At 39.3% G+C, this 14667-nt stretch overlaps 1 protein-coding gene across 18 annotated transcripts in view; it reads left to right on the top strand.

The window, feature by feature from the left end:
- RPS6KA3 (ribosomal protein S6 kinase A3) overlaps positions 1-10368 on the top strand; it is a 112069-nt gene extending 101701 nt beyond the window's left edge. For all 18 annotated transcript variants that reach the window (XM_070256757.1, XM_070256762.1, XM_070256767.1 and 15 more), the window contains 2 exons: positions 4206-4346; positions 4978-10368. In XM_070256757.1, the coding sequence (XP_070112858.1) occupies positions 4206-4346; positions 4978-5100 (264 nt within the window). In that variant the 3' untranslated portion in view covers positions 5101-10368. The remainder of the gene's footprint in view (positions 1-4205; positions 4347-4977) is intronic.
- The last annotated feature ends 4299 nt before the right edge of the window (positions 10369-14667 follow it).

Below are 14667 nucleotides of genomic sequence, written 5' to 3'. Positions count from 1 at the left end.
TAAATAGCTGATTCCAAAGCCCTTGTTCCCTAGAATAACTATACCATGTTCTATTTTTCTTCCATATTTTGAAGAAAGGGGTCTCATCTCTTTCACAATAGACAGTAGTATAGTTTTGTAATGTCTGCTTGAAATCCATTTGAAAAGCCTTTCTCACTGGAAGATCTGCCATCCCCTGACTAGCACTGACTTGCTTCTCAACTCTGCTCTAGTTTCACTTTATTCATAGAAAATTCTCTTTTAAAAAGAAAAGCAAAGTTTTCCACTTTAAAATAAGAAAAGCATAGAGAGATGAAGAAGATACATACTGGTAAAAGTGCTTGCTGACTTTTCTTAGAGTTGGAAGCTTGAGTTGAGGTAATTGCATAAGTAAATCAGGCATGCCAAAAATATATAGAGATACTTTTGGCACAGAGATGAAGCCTCAGTTAACCAGTTTAATGTCTATGTAGATAATACTTGGTTTTATAACTGCATTTAAAATGAAATGCTGGGGCTGGTCCTGTGGCCGAGTGGTTAAGTTCGTGCACTCTGCTTCCGCAGCCCAGGGCTTCGCCAGTTTGGATCCTGGGCGTGGACCTGGCACCGCTCATCAAGCCATGCTGAGGTGGCATCCCACATAGCAAAACCAGAAGGACCTACAACTAAAATATACAACTATGTACTGGGGGGCTATGGGGAGAAGAAGGAAAAAAAAGAAAGAAAAGAAAAAGACTGGCAACGGATGTTAGCTCAGGGGCCAATCCTTAAAAAAAATGAAATGAAATGCTAGCGTTTCTCTTTTTTTCACAGTAGAATTTCTTTAACCAGATAATTTATTTTTCTGGGCACTTGTTTCCTTTTTAATTCATGTGTTAAGCACCTGCAATGCGCTTAATAAGTGAAGCCTCCAGGGATAAAAGATGTGATTCACATAGAATTCTTGATCTCAGGGAGCTCACCGTCTAGTTGGGAGATGGCCAAAAATATACAGTACAGTGTCACATGTGCTGTGAAAGTGGTTTGTTTTCTGTGCTAAAGAAGTTCACAGATGATGCTTGGTCAGAAAGATTTCAGGGGAGGCTCTCCAGAAGCAATGAAGGGATTTGCCAGGCAGCTTGGGGAGCAGAAGGATGTAATCCATCCCAGGCTGAGGGAACAGCACATGCTATTCATGGTCATGGTGGCCTGGGAATGGCAGAATGCCTCCAGAGAGCTGCAAGTAGTTTGATATCACTGGTGCAGGATACATGTGAGAGGGTACCCAATGAACTGGGATTAGGAAAGGCTTTGTAGATCACGTTCAGCATTTGAGGTGTACTCTAGGTATTGAGAACTTTTGACAAATAGTAAGCATTGTAGTGATCAGGTTTTCCTTCTTCAAATTCACTCTGTGGAGCAGTAATTTGTATCCATGGAGGCTGCCACAAACTTGGTCATGATCAGTTGGGAGGCATATCAAGCAATGTTACCATATAAAGTATCAGAGCTTACACACTGCCTGCTTTTTCAATAAGTTAAAGCAAGTCAAGGTTCTCTCTCTAATTTCTATAATTTGGTTCTCATTCACTTTCATTCCAGTATGCTTTTTTGAGTGAAAGAGAAAGACAGGTGAGGACAAATAGAGCACAAAAAATTGCATCCAACTCACAGCCAATCTTATAAATGCCATGTTATTACTAATAACTTTTACTAATTTGTCCAAGTAAGACTTGTGATTACAAGCATGACGTAATACAGTAAATACCCACAAAATAGGGAGGGAGGGCTCTATCATCTGGTGTGTCCCCTCCAGAGCAAGTTGTACATGTGTCATCAGTCTTATGGGCCATATGTGTCATATGTGGCTTTGAGAAGAACATTCACTGAGCACTTACATGCCAAGGACTGTGCTAACACTTTTACCTACGTTATTTCATTCAGTTCTCACTGACCTAATATTAGGGGCATTGCTTGTAAGATTTTGCGCTATTTCAGGTCATGAATGATGAGGACCTAAACTAGAGCAGTTATAGCGGGATTTGAGCCAAATGGAAGAGAAATTTAGGAGGCAGAATAGACTCACTGGTTTATTGGACATAAGAAGCAAGGGAGAAGCAGATCTCAAGCGTGCAGTCCACATCTCCACCTCGGGCAAATGAGTCGGGTAATGGTGTCCTTCACCAAGATGTGGAATACAAAAGAAGTAGTTTTGAGAGGAGTGATGATTGCAGATTTGGACGTTATGAATTTGAAATGCTTCTGTGATATTTAATTAAGAGATATGTGTCCATTAGGCAACTGGCTATATGAATGTAGATCTTAGGAGAGAAGTCTAATGTGGACATTGAAGTTAGGAGTTCTCATCCATAGTAGCTAAAGCCATAAGCATGAATGAGCTTATCTAAGCAGAGTGATAAGAGAGCCATGGAGGGAACTCGGGGGAGCATCACCATTTAAAGAGAAAGCTTAGGAGGAGGAAGCATTGAAGGGTAGCAGTAGAAGGAGAAGTGGTTCTAAGTGACTTGGCCAGAAGTGCACTGGTTAACACACAGATTTGATTAAAATTATAATTGAGTTTTGTTGTGCCTCTGGGCAGTTTTGCAACCTTTTATGCATTTGAATCACATTTGCCCACTTTCAGAATTTGGAAGGGGAAGTCCCTAATTGTTTCTTTTTTTATTTCTAATTCTGTTCAGTAGCTTATTCCTGTTCTTAGCTGTTAATGATAACTAAAAATAAGAAACAGTAAATATCTAGTAGCAGCGGAGTACTTGGAATAACATCTCCCCAGTTCCCAACCTCCAGTCAACCACCAGGTTCTGTCGGTTCTTTCTCTTAAGTACCTCAATTCCATCCATATTTCTCCATCTCTTCCACACCCCCTCCCCCAGGCTATCATCTCTTGCCAGTCTCAAATTGGAGTCTCCAGGCTTGCTCCCTCCGATCCATTTCCCCCCCACCCCCCCAACACTAAGTGAGTGCAATCTCTCTAAAGTGCAAACCTGACCACATCACTCCTTTGCTTTAAATGATTTATCACCTCCAAAAAAGCCCAAATTTGCTAATATGGCTTACAAGGGCTTTCATGGTCTGGTCCTTCCTCACTTCCCCCACTTTAACTGCTGCCATGCTCTCCTTTACAACTTATGCTACAGCCACATTGCACTCCTTTCAGTTCCTTAATTGAGGCATGTTCTCTCACACCTGAGGACTTTCCTCCAAATGCACTCCATTCTATCTCCCTGAAATGTTCTCTTTCCCCCTTCCCTTCTCTAATCCAGTTCCTCTTATCCTTCAGGTCTCACATTCCTCTAAAGAAGTCACTTCTAAGCCACCCTACCCTGTTCGGTTCAGAACTCTCTTTGTGTTCTTCTAGCTGCACCTTGTATTTATTTGTCCCATCAAAGAACTTACTCTTTGCTTTGTAATTCTTTGTCTCTCCCTCACTGGGCTGACAGCTTAATGAGGTCAGAGTTCATTTCTGCCTTGTTCACTGCTAAATACCCGGTGCCTAGCAGAATGCCTGGGCTTTAATGGATACTCAATAGATATATTTTGAATGAAAAAATTAAACAAGTGGTAGATAACTTTTATAAATCAACAATTGTGTTATTTTGGAGAGTATAAAATTATATAGCAATTATATGGATCTTTATTCCATGCATAGGAAGGCATTTGTCTCTGGAAGAGTGGGTTTCCGGGTGTTCTTCATGTTCTTTTGCTTCTATGTATTTCTGATTTCTCTATAATGCCCATGAGTTGCTTCTGAAGTAGTGAAAAATAAAAAGAACTCTGTAATCTTTTGGAGGGGCATTTAGGGCCCTCCAATTAAATTCCTATTATTGAACAGTTACGTTCTGCTTTTCCAATATTACCAGCAGCACAAAAAAGTCTTAAGTAGCTGAAAATTACTTAGAAATTAACCTAAAAAAATGCAGAAAACTCAGAATATCTGAGGGAAAAAAAGAGCCAAATCACTTAAAGATACATAAAATGTGGTCAATTAACCCTTTGTAATGCACCCAAATTACAGTAACTCACGGAGGAGAAAACAGAGACTTAAGTTTTCGCCTTTTTTTTTTTTTTTTAACAAATTGTCATGTTGACCAAATTGCTTTGAGCCCAGAGGTCTGCTACTGGGAAAAAAATAGTGTCTTATAAACTAAGTAAGAATGTGCAGCAGTATTGAGTGCTGTAGGAAAACAAAAAGGTTTAAGCTTGTTTTCTTCTTCTTCCCATTACAGGACCTGGTGTCAAAAATGCTTCACGTGGACCCTCATCAGAGACTGACTGCTGCCCTTGTGCTCAGACACCCTTGGATCGTCCACTGGGACCAACTGCCACAATACCAACTGAACAGACAGGATGCACCACATCTAGTCAAGGTGAGCAGTCGCATCCCGGCGCTGTTTTCCACATGTCCTCCAGAAGAGACCAGGAGACACCTCTGTGCCCAGCACCTTTCCCTTTCCCTTTCCCCTCAGCCTGCATCCATTTCCTGTGTGGGATTCTCATACAGTGGGTGATTTAGAAAAGAAAAATCAAGGCATGCCAGAATATCACAATAAAACTAGTTTAAGAATGACTTCTGAATTTATTAATCAGATAAGCTTATGGATTTCCTAACTTTTCTTTATACTTCTCTTTCTTATGCACAACCTAATGCAAACTCTTTGGCAAAACACAGGTTCCGAAAGAGCATGCCTTGCTGCCTCTTACAGTAAAGGATTGCAAAGAAAAAAAGAGTGGGGGAGTCCTAAGAAAAGTAGGGACTGCTTGTTATGAGCCCATCCCTGTCCTCTCTCATTCGTAATTTCAACCTCCCACACAGACCTCGTCAATTTCAGTTAAATCAGAGGATTTGACTAGTGTGGTTATTTTCATTATGAGCCTAATAAAATCTATATAAATTTGCATATGAAGAAATTATCTGAGGGAAAAAACCTTCATTTCATATTCTGTGTACATGTGATTCCTCTTGTCATTTTTCTTGTGACCTTTCTTTCCTGTTTTCAGGGTGCCATGGCAGCTACATATTCTGCTTTAAACCGTAATCAGTCACCAGTTTTGGAACCAGTAGGCCGCTCTACTCTTGCTCAGCGGAGAGGTATTAAAAAAATCACCTCCACAGCCCTGTGAAGTGACCTCAGTGGGATATTTGGTACCGTGGTGTAAGCTGATAGCACAAGTTCTGGCGACAGGTAGCACATATCTGAGAGACACCTGCAAGCACACACTGTCCCAGCTGGTACCCATAATGCTGCTGCTCCTGCTGCTGCTCCTGCTTTCGTCTCTTCTCGCTTTAAATGATTGTTAGCCAGTTAGATTTTCCTGGAGCTTCGGATGAAATGAAAATGGAAACATGACGAAGATATATTCACTGAATCAACAAGAAGAATAATGAACATATGAATACCACCTAAAAATACACTGAATAAAGTACTCTACACCATATAGCATTATTTTTATAGGAAATATTTCATGTCCCTTAAATATTCTTTGTTAGTTATAGGGATGGACAGTTTATGTTAAGCACTTAGCTTAAACAATCCGTTTATATTAGCACTGTATCCCTTGTGCCATCCAACATTTTGTATGTTTTTGTAAACAGTTCATATACAGTACATTTCTGTACTGCTTTCTTTAATGTATACATGCCTTGTTTAACTTGGAATCTATTATTATTAATCAATTGACTATTAAATTTGGTTAAATAGTTCACCTGGAATAACAGTATTGTTGGACAGCCCTAAAAAAGGCCAGATTGTGGAACAGCTGTTGAATGTAATACTTCCAAAATGTACATATCTTTCCCCATGTCTGTTTCACTGGTTCGTTCATTCGTTTGTTTCTTAAAGTCAGGTGCTCTGTCAGACTAACCTAGAGAGCTGTTACGGTAGAGAAAGTTATCATATGTGTGTGGCATGACATCAAGAGTACACCTATGAAGTTAGTCCATATACTTTGCAACTCCTTAAGGTTCTTTTTTCCTTAATAAAGGAAGTAGTCCTTGCACTTTTAATCTTAAATAGTACCCCTGCTTAGTATTTGGCATATAATTTGGGATTTTGCCAGTATACATCAAAGGCCTTTAAGAGTCATAGTGAAGAGATTGGCGAAGGAAAATTTAGCAACCCGTCGTTCAAGTCCCATTGCATATTTCATGTTTAAATAAATCAAATTACAGAATTTAGCATATGAATACAGGATACTTGTTCTTGTATACCTGCAAGAAAAGTATGCTTTTTTGGAAAAAAGGTAAATCATAATGAGTTCTATCCCATTACAATGCTCTATATTAAACACTAATTTGAATGTAATAAAGGCCATGGGCCTCTATATGAAATTGGACTTAAACTTTATTATTCTAGGGAATAAAACATTCTTGATCAAACAATATCTGTTCTAACCTGAAATCATAGCTAAGGTAGCCTAAGTGAACGTTCAGCATTAAGTGTTTTCTGAATTCCTCCTGATGATTTATAGCCATATAATGCTTTCTTTAACTTCAGAAATGATCACTTTTCATAATGGTCACTGAATCTGCTTAGATTACAGTATTCCTTATCTACATCTAATTTAGTAGTTTGCACAATTTTTTTCAATTAAAGAAACTTCTGTATCCATCATACCTGTATCTTTGCCAAGTTCCCTACATACATCAATATGTAATATGAAAAAATATGAGCAAGGAAAAAGTGATTTAACTTACCTCATCAAGAATGTGCCCAAACAGATCTTTCTTAGTCATGTATGAAGGCATTTACATCAGAAATCTTTTTTTCCTGCCAGAGGCTTTAAATCTTCCCCTGAAAGTACAAAGCCAAGAAAGCATGGTTTATCTAAATGTCTTGGAAACCACTTGTTATTCCTTAATTTCTCCTCTATGCAATTAAAGAGAAAGGGAAAATCTATGGCATTCCTTTTGCCCAAGTGACACAAAATAATTATTGCATAGAAATCAAATGTATGTTTATCTTCTAAATAAAAAATGTATAGGAGGAGGGATTTCAGAAGATCTACATAGAGTAAGTGTTTAAAAATTTTTGAGTGTGTGGATGCTAACTATTGAAAGCCACTTTCCATTGCCTGGAAAGAAGCTTTTTTTTCCCCTTTCTCTCTCCTCTCTTCAGCATTTCAAACCATGGTCATCGCAAATTCTTGTCACTTTTAAAATGTAAATGTAACTCTAGGCAGAAAAAAGATATATTTTCAGATTTTTGACACTGATGCTATTCCATAATTTCTTAGGTGTATTGTCTCTCACAGTCTTTTAGAACCAGAAGTAACTGTGTAAATCCTTATAAATTATCTAGTCCAACTTTCTCATATTGCATGTAAAGAACCTGAGACTGAAAGACTAGAATCCTTAACTTCCCATTCATTTTTTTTTCTTCGTAACACCATGCTGCCTTCCCTTCATATTATCACCTGACCAGGAGCTGAGTTGTTCAAAAACTACATATTTCTCGGGGCAGTCCTCTACTGGTCTATGAATGCCAAGTTTACTGCTTTCAAAGATATTGCCTTCTTTGCCTAGTCCATCTGCCAGTTTTATTGGAGAAAAGTGAGTTATATGTTCACAAAACTGAAGGCTTTCTTCCTAAAAAGCATTTCATAAGCATAATTTCTTTCATCTGTGGTTCTAGTGTTCCTATTGCCTTTGACGTACAGCAGACAAACTTGGCCAACAGTGTGCTCTGAATATAGTGCTTGTGCTGGGATAACCTTTCCATTAATTTCTCCAAGTCCAATTCCTCCAGGCCCCTATCGTTGTGGTAGTGAAGTCCTTCCCCAGTTAGTGCTGCTGGTTACCAGGGCTTGTCCCAAGACGTTTTAGTTCAGTCTTAAAGATATTTCAACATGAAAGAAGGAACTAAACTATCAGGTCACTTTTGCAAACCTCCTCTTAGCTTATAATCCAGAATGGTAGATTGCATTTAACATTGCCAAGCACATACTGGAAAATATGGATTACACTACCATGTGTCTTATATCTTCCCTTTCAAGTGATGATGTTAAGGTAAGTTTTCTATCCTTTTAATTTTTTATATAAATTATTTCAGCTCTAATTTATAGAGATGTCTTTTTTCATATCAGATTTGATATGGATTCATTTATTCACAAGCAACTCCAAAATTCCAAAAATGTAATAATTTGACAAGGCACAGAGTTGAGATGCTGTGAGGTTGACTTGGGAAAAGTCACTTAGCGAGTGTCTGGAGAGGGTGTGGTGTGTATGTGGTAGAGATTCCACATTTCACATGCGGTGGGCTGCAAAGAACAGGTTTGGGTCAACCATTTCCCATCTATTTTTAAGAAGTGGTTGCTTTTGGGGCAAGGGGACATTGAAGGTGGGGCTGGCCTGTTAGCTGTGCCCCGTACCCTCAGTCCAGGAAAGACTTGAAGTGGGAGAGGGGTGCAAAGGCTTCACGAGTAGGCAGAAGGGGTTGGATAAGAAAGGGGCTAAGGTAGGTCCAGCCTGGAAGAGTTAGCAGAAAAGCATTCAAGATTTGGGGGCCTTGGTACAGATGTGCTTAACCACCATGGAAGCCAGCAATACACATCTCAACATGGTTTTGATATTCTCTATTTCCTGGCCTTTATAAATGACCTAAAGTTTTTCAGCTTGCTTCACTATATTTTATAGAGAAAATTTTCTCTTATGGTGGTATCGAGTTTTATGAAGGCATTAGGACAGATATCTCAGGAATGTAAAGTGTCAGGTCTGTTTTCTGTGATTAATAAATACAATAGGTTCCATGGCTGACCCTTGGTGCTTAAACCAGGAGGTTCCAATCTAGTCCTTGAGTTCTGTCCCTCTGAAAGGTCCAACTCCATGTGACTAACAAACTGGATGTGTCCTTTGAGCCTTATTCAATTCACAGATAAGTTGACTTAACTCAGTATTGTTATTTCAGTTAATGAAAATAGTCCTCTTTTCACCTCCAGATTGCTTACATTTTGCTGGTCTCCCCAAGTGGCCATTGGTGGAGACCAATTAATGAAGGAATGAAATTCGCTTTCTTGGGACTGTGGTATTCTGCAGAGCCACGCTTAACCACTTTTTCTAGTGAAGAATCTACAGAATGACAATACCTAAATATGGATGGCCAAGAAGAATTTGTATCTACAATGTGCTTTATGTATTCTTGACACTGCTGTATTCTGTGTGATTGAGTGACTTGTAACTGGTTCCAATGTGACTGAGTGTTCTCAAAGAATTCTAGTAACTAAGTCGACTTAATTTTCTTAAGCCTTGTATTACTATGAGTCTCACATTTACCACTTCGATTCCAGTCTTTTAACTGTTCATAATAGGGCATACCAAGGGTTGGGATGAGAGCCTACTTCCTACCTCTTAAGGCACTTTCCTCATTATTTTGCCATGTAACCTTGAAGTGCATGATAAGCTGTTTAAATGTCCATGACTTCTCCCAGAGCAACTAGCAAAGTATATGACATTGAATAGAGATTAGTGGAAAGGAAAATTTAGAGACTAAGTTCAGAGGTGCAAACCTCAAGAAACCTCTTTAGAGCACATACCATTTGAGTACAGTATATGTAAACGTATGTGAGAAGAGAGTCGCTATAGTAGTCCTAAGTAGATTAGTTCAATATCTAATGGAAGTGAAAGTCTTTACTCCTATTATCACTATAGTACTGAATGAACTGTATACTGAGTTTTTCAAACAAGTATTTAAAGTAGAACTTTTAATACAAAGCAAGGGCATAAGGATAAAGGTTTTGGTGTGTTTCTCTAAGTGTAGTTTACCACCTAAAGCTTTGTTTTTTAATTTAAAAAAGCTTCAAGGTATTGCCATTCCTTAGCATCCTTAATAATTATGGGTGATGAGTTTTTAACTCTTAAAAATATGTACGTGTATTAGGTTTATCTTAACTCTTACCCTAAGCAAAAGGGAAGGTGTACACCTAAGGGATGTAATTATTTTGCATTTTTGGCCATGGGTGGGAATGGGGTGGGTATCTACTTAAACAGTTTTTAAAAAAGAAAAAAATCACAAATATTTTTCTACTATGACATATGATCTTACTTTGTACTAGTTTCTCTCTAGTAAGGCATGCCAGAAGCCCAAGGTACCATATCATGAGTTCACATGTATTGTACCTTTCATTGGTGGTTAAATCGCATCAGATGCTTGGCCCTGCTGCCATAATTATGAAGTGCTTGTAAAGGATTAAGTATCACTGAATACTTTAAATTGTTTTACTTAAGAGTTTAATCTGGGAAGTTTTCAAATCATACTATTAATGTGTAATCTAAGCTCTTTCAGACGTATCCATGAATAATCCTGGAACAATATTGCTTGTATTCCTGTCACAGAACAGGTTTTGTAATCTTTAAAAGAAATGAAAATTTATATAATAAAGTTTCAAATAAATGCATGTATGTCCCTTTATCAGATTATTTTAATTATATGATAATTAATCCTTCATATTACCAAATTATTCTATCCAAAGTATAAATTTATCAAATTGGATTGATAGAACTTAAAACAGGAATGTTTCTGAGTTAATAAGAACTGCGAAATAATTTTTCTATGCAAAGTATTGGTAAGCCCAGAGTTTGTCAAATCAGACTCACGTCAGTCACGCATCTCACTTAATGCCAAACTTGATTAATGATTCAAAGGATACGGGGTGATCACAAGGCACAGATGAAACAATCTTTTCTTGGAGAAGTCCAAAATTATCAGACTTAATTCCAAAATGTCGTTTTTCTCCCTCATTACCATGCATTTTAGATTCAGAATTAAAAGACAAGTTTCCTTCTAAGCAGTGTAGGCAGAGACGTTGTTTAAACAAAGGGAGTAATTTGGTTTTGCAACATCCCCTTTTTATACCTCATTAGTTACACAATTTAAATGATGAAGCCCTGTTCTCCAGCCAACCATGCCTCATAAACCCATAAATTCCAGCTTTTATAATAAGCCATCTCTATAGACCAAGTGTATCTTGCTAGAAGCATTTTAGAGATAAGGACTTCATTTTCTTTCTGCTGGTAAATATTATTAGCACATTTAAAAGGAAATTTGCTTGAGGGCATTGATTCCTGGTAGAGAGGGAAGGAGCTATAAGCCTGCAGTTAGCCCTTTCCTTCCCAGCTGACATTTTTAGTTTTATATTATGATGGTGTGTTAGTTTGCTAGGGCCACCCTAACAAAATATCACAGACTGGGTGGCTTAAACAACAGAAATTTATTTTCTTACGGTTCTGGAGGCTGGAAGTCCAAGATCAAGGTGCCGGCAAGGTTGGGTTTTCCTGAGGCCTCTCTTTGGCTTGAGGATGGCTGCCCCATTGCTGCCTCTTCACGTGGTCATTCCCCCCCCCCCCCACCCCCGCCCATGTCTCTTCCTCTTCTTATAAGGATGCCAGTCATATTGCATTAGGGCCCCATCCTAGCAGCCTCATTTTTTTTTTTTGAGGACCATTAGCCCTGAGCTAACATCTGCTGCCAATCCTCCTCTTTGCTGAGGAAGACTGGCCCTGAGCTAACATCCATGCCCATCTTCTACTTTATATGTGGGACGCCTGCCACAGCATGGCTTGCCAAGAGGTGCCATGTCTGCGCCTGGGATCCAAACCGGCGAACCCTGGGCCGCTGAAGCAGAACGTAACAGCCTCATTTTAACTCAATTGCCTCTTTAAAGACCTTAACTCCAAGGTACTAGGGGTTAAGGTTTCAACATATGAATTTGGAGGGAGACACAATTCAGCCCAAAACAGATGGTTTAGGGGCTATCCACTTGGTTCAATGTGGGTACATCTTCAGCTTAAGATGGAGAGCTTCAAGGTCTACTTGGTTTCATATGGAGGCAATATAGGAATGTTACTGTATGTATTTGTTTTCTACCGCTGCTGTAACAAACTATCACAGACTTTGTGGCTTAAAACAGCACAAATCTATTATCTTACAGTTCTGGAGATCAGAAGTCCAATATGGATCTCAGTGAGCTAAGACCAAGGTATTGGCCAGGCTGTATTCCTTTCTGGAAGCTCTAGGGGAGAAGTGTTTCCTTGCCTTTTCCAGTTTCTAAAGGCCACCTGCATTCCTTGACTCGTGGCTGCCTTTCTCCATCTTCAAAACCAGCAATGGTGGGTAGAGTCCTCTTCACATGCATCTCTCTGACCACCCTCTTCTGCCTCTTCCACTTTTAAGGACTCGTGTGATTATATTTGACCCACTCAGGTAACCCAGGACAATCCCCCCATCTCAAGGTCAACTGATTACCAACATTAATTGCATCCGCAACCTTAATTCCCTTTGCCATGTAAGATAACATATTCTCAGGTTCTAGAGATTAGGATGTGAGATCTTTGGGGACCATTAGCCGGCCTACCATGATTATCTAGAGAAACGCCTGGCTCCTCAGACAGGCCAAGATGGAATAGCAGTATTTGCCCTGGTCACTCTTCTGCAGCTTTGTAGATCCAGATATTAAACTCTGTTAATGCACCCTAAATGGATAGAATTGACACACCCTAGCAAAGCTAAGTAAAGGAAGTGCAGGATGCTGTAGGAATGTGTAGCAGAGTTGCCTAGGGATCAGGGCAGACCTTCTAAGGAAACAATGATTATGCTGAGACCTAAAAAAAGGGGAAGGAAGGGTAACACAGAATGTACAGAGAGTCAGAGTTAGAGGCACTCAAGAAAATAAAAAATCTCTACGAATGGAACTTAAAACATAAGAAGCAAGACATGAGGCTCAAGAGATAGGCAGGGCCAGACCATCAGACATAATATTAAGGAATTTGAATTTTATTCTTTTGGTTTTCCCCCCCCCAGTCTTTATTTCCTCTGCTACCAGACTGAAACTCGTGGCCCTATAGTTGATCCCCTGAACTTTTCTCAGAAGCACCCTGAACTTCCTTACGTCCTCACCTTTATACAGCACCCATTGAACAGTAACTGATGTGTTGGAGGAAACCATACAATTATGCAAATTGATACCACTGCAAGTTTGTGTTTTCTAATCTCAGCTAAGCTGTCAGTACCATTTGTCAATTCTTTTATTTTTCCTTGGTCAGATCCATTTTCCCATTTCTTTTTTTTTTGAATAGCTTTATTGAGATATCATTTACATACCATAAAGTTCACCCATTTAAAGCATACAATTCAATCTTTTTTAGTATATTTACAGAGTTGTGCAACCATTATCATAATCTAATTTTAGAACATTCTCACCATCCCACAAAGAAACCTTGTACTCTAGTCCAAGCTATCATTGTCTTTTGGGGCACTATTGCAGTAGCCTCCTGCATGGGGACTGTTTCCTCCCCTGCCCCCTACAGTCTATTCTTAACACAGAAGCCAAAATGATCTGTCCAAAACCTACTAAGAATTGTAACAAGTGATCTGGTCTCCGTACCTCTCTGATCTCATATCCCCAATCACCGCCCCTCCCCCGCCCCCTCCAGCTCACTGCATTCTAGCCACACTGGCCTTCTTGCTGTTTCTTGAATACACCAAGCATGGCTCCCACTCAAGGTCTTTGTCCTTGCTGTTCCCTCTGCTAGTACACATTTCTCCCAAATGTTCCCATGACTCACCTCCTTCCAAGTTTTTCTGATGATCAGTCAGATGTGGGAACCATCCTATAATAGAGAAATAAAGCCTGATGGTTTTTCCTCCTTTGGGGTTTTATATTGGGTAATTGACGGAGACTTTTGATTTTTAAATATTTGAACTTCCAGATACTTGGAGTCTAACTGATTACTTATCATGTGCTAGGCATAATTATTAAACACTGAATGCGTTATATCAATTTAATTCCCGCAACAACCCAACATGGTAAGTACTATTCCTAAACCCAATTTACAGATGAGAAAACTGAGACTTATAACTTGTCCAAGATCAGAGAAATAAGTTGCTGCAGAGCTGAATTTGAATCCAGATCTCTCTCACTCAAAGAACAAGTTCATAATCATTTGGCCTTGAAGCAAAATTTAAATAAATTTCATAGACATCCTTTCATCCTCAATTGTGTAAATTGCAAAATATTGCAAATGAAAAGAGAAACCTAGAACTTTAAGTCCTCATCATCTTCCAGTTTCCCTCTAAGAAGTACATCCGTCATTGGTTTCTCATTCTCAGCTCTATTAATGCTTTGAGCTGGAAAATGCTTTGTTTGGGGGGTGGGGGGCTGTCCTGTGCACTATGGGATGTTTAGCAGGATCCCTGGCCTCTGCCCACTAGATGCCAGCAGCAATCCCTTCCTTCCTCAGTTGTGACAACTAGAAGTAGCTCCAGATACTGTTAAACGTCCCTGGGAGAAAACCACTGTGTTGGACGATTGTACTTTATTTCTCTGTCGCTTGGGTATGTCCATTTCCCTAGAAAGAAAATGTTGAAACCCTAATGTTTGCAGAAAGGTGATTTATTTAAAATAAGCTTACTTAAAAGTGAAGCTATTTGTCCTGCAGAGTGAGCTGTATTAGTTTGCTGGGGCTACCATAACAAAATACCAGAGATTGGCTGGCTTAAACAACAAAAATTTATTTCCTCACAGTTCTGGGGACTATAAGTCTGAGATCAAGGTGTCCACGTGTTGGTTTCTTCTGAGGCCTCTCTCTTTGGCTTATAGATAGCCACCGGTTCACATGGCACTCCCCCTCTGTGCCTGTATCCTAATCTCCTCTTCTTGTAAGGACACCAGTCATATTGGTTTAGGGCCTATTGTAAT

This window comes from Equus caballus, chromosome X (assembly GCF_041296265.1).
Source record: "Equus caballus isolate H_3958 breed thoroughbred chromosome X, TB-T2T, whole genome shotgun sequence".
In the NCBI taxonomy this organism is placed as follows: Eukaryota; Metazoa; Chordata; class Mammalia; order Perissodactyla; family Equidae; genus Equus; species Equus caballus.
Note: the sequence above shows the minus strand (reverse complement) of the source record. Positions and strands in the feature narration are given on the sequence as shown.